The sequence below is a fragment of the Gastrolobium bilobum genome, unplaced genomic scaffold (genome assembly GCF_033153095.1).
Source record: "Gastrolobium bilobum isolate Gb01-03AN ecotype WA unplaced genomic scaffold, APGP_CSIRO_Gbil_v1 utg15086, whole genome shotgun sequence".
Taxonomy (NCBI): Eukaryota; Viridiplantae; Streptophyta; class Magnoliopsida; order Fabales; family Fabaceae; genus Gastrolobium; species Gastrolobium bilobum.
Window position 1 is genome coordinate 141,226 of NW_026897226.1, and position 5,757 is coordinate 146,982.

General features: G+C 35.5%; 1 protein-coding gene across 2 annotated transcripts; it reads left to right on the forward strand.

The window, feature by feature from the left end:
- Positions 1-2,029: 2,029 nt before the first annotated feature.
- On the forward strand, positions 2,030-5,520 carry LOC133304980 (protein RMD5 homolog). 2 transcript variants are annotated; one of them, XM_061505074.1, is made up of 2 exons: positions 2,030-2,212; positions 4,146-5,520. In XM_061505074.1, the coding sequence occupies exon 2, from the start codon at positions 4,203-4,205 to the stop codon at positions 5,361-5,363; it is 1,161 nt and encodes a 386-aa protein (XP_061361058.1). In that variant the 5' UTR covers positions 2,030-2,212; positions 4,146-4,202; the 3' UTR covers positions 5,364-5,520. The 2 variants fall into 2 exon arrangements, with proteins under 2 accessions (XP_061361058.1, XP_061361059.1); XM_061505075.1 differs by lacking the exon at positions 2,030-2,212 and adding an exon at positions 2,264-3,043.
- The last annotated feature ends 237 nt before the right edge of the window (positions 5,521-5,757 follow it).

Genomic DNA, 5,757 nt, shown 5'->3' on the forward strand with positions numbered 1-5,757 from the left:
TATCTCCTTCCACAGAGGTCCATTAGGGACTTGCCATACACTATTTTGAAGATTGAGATATCAAATATATTGTGTCAAAATTTGGTAGCAATTGGAGTTGTGTGAAGACTTGTAGAGGCATTTGAGCCCGGACTGTTCAGAATGCCCTGTTGCAGGGGCTGTCCGGTGACCTATTTTGGGAAATTTATTTCTCCCTCAATTATTGGTCAAATTAGGCCCATGATATGTCAAATTGAAGCTTAAGGTGTCTAGTTTATTTTATAAAAATTTGAGAGAAATTGGTGGAGTAGTTTGTCCAGAATCGCTGAAAGAGTAAAGGCTGTTTGGAGCCCTGTTTGAGGTTGGCTGACAGCTTTGCTTGTCCAACTTCAAACGGTGATAACCGGAGTAAACGAGAACTTTATGGAGCGTGTGATAGCTTGTTGGAAAGATAATTAAGTCTAGAATAACATACTAAAATATGAGAGGTTTATAACCACTTAATCTCTCGCAATGTCCAGATTACTAAACCATGTTCAGTTATGTAAAAATCGTAAAAGAGAAAATTATGCAAAGTGGGTTTATGCGAATCCCTTAGGAGGAGTTTGGTTGAGGAGAATTTTTTTGAATACTAGGGAAATGTAATTGATAGGGAAATGGTTAGAAAGTGAGTTAGGTAGGAAAGTTAAAAAAAAGTTGTTTGGTTAGACAAAATTTTACTGGGGAAATTGAGGGAAATTCCTGAATCTATGTTTGGTTGAAAATAAAATATTGATGGGAAACTTTGTTGAAATTACAAAATAACCCTTTAAAAAATAACCCTTTACAACCAATTGTCCCAATAGCAATATCCAAATATCTCCGTCTTTGTCTTTGTCTCCATCTCCGTCTCTCGTTCCAATTAAACAGTTTTTCTCCTTCCTTTACTTGTGCAATCTGCAAATGTAGTTCATATTCTGTTTTGTTTGGTTTACTATAACTCCACCTACAAACTTACCAAGCCAAAGCTGAAATATTGTTGCATAAATAGGCACCAAACTTGATTTTTCTGAAATAAAACAAAAGCAAGTTTAATAACCCATTACCTTTACCTTCATGCAATTTTAACTTCATCAGACAGATTCAAACACCACTTAGTAGTCATTTCACATAATAGAACTTGCAACTAACAGAGTCATCAGTTTATCTCTACTGAATCAAACAAAATTACCCAAAACGAATTATAATAATCAAACAATGAAAGATCTTTGTTACATATTTAGAAAACTCGTAAGGATCGAAAGGAAGAAGAAACAGTATATCCTTATTGCATAATTCCCCTATTTACTTGCACTGCATGTTTTAAAGTGGTTGTTGATACGGAAGCTAACTAACTGATGCAGTGCTAGCCTCAAAAACTAACTCAGTAACTAATTGCTAACAACAACAACTACCCATAACAACAGAAACTATCTAAGAGAACTACCGGCGGCTTCTTCTCAAAGGGTAGTTTTGGCAGCTCCCTTTGTACCCATTTCCACTTACCCAGCTATCCGTGGAATACCATCAGTTAAGTAGGATTTCAGAGCCATGCTTTTTTGTCCAATTTTGCGTATAAAACTCAATTGCTAGGCAAATTGGTTAGGTAGGCAAATTTTTGAATCATCTATACCAAACATAGACAACCAACTTACCCACTTTTAGATGCCTATCAAAATTTTGAGAAACCCTCTACCAAACACTCCCTTAGTGACTTGAGAGAAGCATTATACGATAGTTAGACATTATTTATAATTATTTCGCATTTAGATTTCAGTTATGATAACATCTTTTGCTCATTACGTTTTATTATTGTTTTAAATATTCACGTAATAAAAGGAAAAAAATTTACTCGTATTTTTTTAATGAACTGTTGTGATTGTAACTGCGCTTAATATCATAATCAATGTTATCGGCGCCTCGGGGTGAAAACAAAAAAAATAATAAAATATATAATTTTCGGATTTACAGGGGTAATTCATATGGAGAAACCATAAACGATTAAACAAACTAGTTCAATAGTTTTAAAAAATTTCAATATCGTGCGTTGCGAGTCATAACCAGGGATAAAGTGGGCTAGGTTGAGTGTGAAAGAGGTATGTTACTGGATGAATGACACGTACGCGTTTCTTCTTACCGCTTCTTCCCATTCCACACGGATCCTGTTTGCAGTTTGCCCTAATCAACCACCACAGATCTCTTCCCTCCATTTTCTGTAAGCCTCTCTCTCTCTCTCTCTCTCTCTCTCGCTCTCCCTCCCTCCCCCTCCCCTTTTCTTTATGCCATCTACTTTAGATTGTGTAAATCTTAAACCCTTCTGCTCTCTCAGTTTTCTTTTTCTTTCTTTCTTTCTTTCTTTTCTTTTTAATTTTTTTTTCATCATCATAAATACTTGGCGTAATAGCTAAACAAAGTTGGGTTACTATGATCGATTCGAATTTGATAATTAGTTTTATTAGCTTTTTGAAATCTTGTTATTGGAAACCCTAACTTTTTTTCAAACTATTATGTCTTATAGTATGATCTCTTATTATTGTTATTGTTATGGGATAACTTGTTTGTTGGATTTTATCTTTCTTTTGCGTTTTTCAACTATACTAGTGTTTTGATCAGGTTGTAGTGGTAGTATTTGAAATTAAGCTGAGAATTGGAGTTTAAATTGAAAATAATGGGAAGTTGTTGTGTATTAAACTTAGTTTTCAAATTAGAGAGTTCTGATGTAATGCAGAGAACTTGGTATTTATTTACCTCTCCTGTGATAGGAGATTATCCAATGGGTTTGATCTACGTAATGGTTGTTTCTTGATTCAGCTTCATATGAAAGTGAAATATTTTTCTCTTCAATATATGATGAATCCACATTCTTATATGTTCGATATGATTGGAACTTATTTTATGGCCCATAGATTTTATCAGCTTTCTAGTTTTCCCCCCCTCTTTCTAGATACACAGGTTTATGCTTGCATAAATTGCTAAGAAAGATAAAATCTTTAAAGAGTTTATTCTTTCTAATGCCTTGTTGAAAGGGAACAAAGCAAAAGAATATGTAAGCAAATTGCTTTATTTTATTCTTACATTATTGTTTATTTGTGTACACCTGAATTTCTGCTGATGAAGTATTATTCTTATAATTATTATACTTACTAAATGTTCCCCTGTGTGAGTGGAGTCCCTTTCATTGTACTTTGGTAGTTTTTATTGTTCATTTAGTTGAAAAGATCAATCCCAATTTCGATTAGTAAGAATGGGTACAGATAATAGCTATGAAGGGCTTTTGTTTGTTTCTCGAAGTCCTTGTTCACTTTGGAGCTCTGCAAAGCCCATGTGAGGGTGGACATGTACACACACACACACACAAAAAAAAAAAAAAAAATTTGAGAGGAAAATGATATGAATCTTGGGAGAACTTCACCTCAAAAGCTAGCCCATGAGGTGGGAGAACTCAAAGTCCATATAAACTTCACATCAGAACCTTATGTTTCCGATGGGGGACTTCAAGTCCCATACCTTGGAGTAGGATCTTAACAGAAAATGTGTTGCCAAGAGTGTTCAAGTTAAAAGTTTGTTACTGTTCTTGAGATTTATGCCTTGTATCTATGCTAATAGTTATAGATACCATTTATAAACTGCTCAATTGGTTAATGGATATATTTTCCAACCTATACCTTGAGAAAGAGAGAGGGGAAGGGGACTATGTATTCTGATTATGGATACTGTGGCAATTATTTTGGATTGGACTAAATTACATTTTCTAATAAAATAATAAAATTCTTTACAAAAGTATTCATTTTTTAATGTCAAAATACCAACATATACACATTTGCACGTATACAATTATCTTAAATTTTTTTTCCATAGTTAGAATCTTGACTAGTTTTTTCATTAGAATTTCATAACAAGTTATCAAGGATTTGAGTTCAACTCCCTGTTGTCTTTAGCGGACATGCATGCTCTTTTTTTTTGTTACTTTTCCTTTGTTGTATGTATACTATCTGTTTTGTGGGATTCCTATATCTCTTGCATTGTATTCCTTCTCTCTCATTGAAGTCTGTTATAAATTTTCTAAGATTGAAAACATATACTTTGGTACAAGTAATTTCATGGTTTGTCTTAAAAGTTCATTGTATTAACACTATGAACCTTTGCAGGTGCATCACATCTTAGCTTAAAGGCATCGCAAACTGTAGATAAAGTTAAGACTCAATATGGAGCTGAGTACTATTAAAGATGCTTTTGACCGTGTTACTAAGAAGCAGAAGTTATCTAGTTCCAAGTCTCAAGAAGTGATTGATCAGATCAGACAGGAAATTGAGAGTGCTTTGGGCAAGATGCAGTCAGTCAATAACACTGACCATGAACTTGGTTATAAAACTGTCTTGAATGAGCTTAAGGCCAGTTTACTTAAAATTGCGCCACTTAGCCAAATGGAAAGCTCACAGAAGGAGCTAAATCTAGCACTCAGCAAGTATGGGAAGCTTCTTGAGAAATATTTCAACCCCGATATATCCAAGGCTTACAGAAATATTGACACTGATATACACACTTTAAACCAAATAATCGCCAACCATTTTTATCGCCAGGGCCTTTTTGATATAGGGGACCATTTTCTAAGTGTGGTTGGAGAACCTGAATCTGCTGTCATTATGAAATCTCCATTCCTGGAAATGTATCAAATACTCCAAGCCATGCAGAATCAGAACCTGGAGCCAGCCCTCAACTGGGCTGCCACTAATTCTGACAAACTTGCCCAAAGTGGATCTGACATTGTGTTGAAACTTCACTCCATGCAATTTGTGAAAATACTTCAAAAGGGAAGTAAAGATGAAGCTCTTCATTATGTGCGAACTTACCTTTCTCCTTTTGCTTCCACTCACTTGGCTGATATCCAGAAGCTTATGGCCTGTCTTCTGTGGATTGGAAAGCTTGATCAGTCTCCATACCATGCATTATTGTCTCCATCTAACTGGGATAGGTTGTCTGAGGAACTTAAAAGGCAGTTTTGCAATCTTTTGGGACAGTCATATAACAGTCCATTGAGTGTGACTGTAGCAGCAGGGGTCCAGGTTTTGCCACCTCTCCTTAAATTTATGAATGTCATGACAGGGAAAAAGCAGGAATGGCAGTCTATGAACCAGTTGCCAGTGCCAGTTGAGTTGGACCACGAATTCCAGTACCATTCTATTTTTGTTTGTCCTGTCTCAAAGGAACAAGCAACTGAGGATAACCCTCCGATGTTGATGTCCTGTGGCCATGTCCTCTGTAAGCAGTCTATCTTGAAGATGTCCAAGAATAGCACAAAACTGTTTAAGTGTCCATATTGTCCCTTTGATATTGATGCAGCACTGTGCAGACAGCTATATTTCTGATCATGGATTTGTGTGAAACTCTCTTGTATCAAATGAATCATGTGTTAGCATAGGTGTAACCTTGTATGGTGATTGCAAAACCCCATGCCCTGTTGTGATGTCGGTATGCCTTATAATTTTGTTGTAAATAGAAATTCTTTTTAATTTGGACATGATCGGCAAGTTCATATTACCAGCATTCATTTGAATAAGCATTGATAAACATAAATTGGATTTTTCTTTTCCCCTTGGGTGAATGGCTGAAATGGCCGTTGTGTTAAGTAGAAGCGAAAAATTCAATCTCTCATTAAGAACCAACAAGGAGGAGAATAGCAAAAACAAAAAATGCATATATTCGTGGGTCGTTGGGATGAGGCATCTTCAGACTTTGGATAAGATCCACTTCAGGAAAGTA

Excerpts from the sequence above, each read along its gene's own strand:
- LOC133304980 (XM_061505074.1), top strand. The coding sequence starts at position 4,203 with ATGGAGCTGAGTACTATTAAAGATGCTTTTGACCGTGTTACTAAGAAG.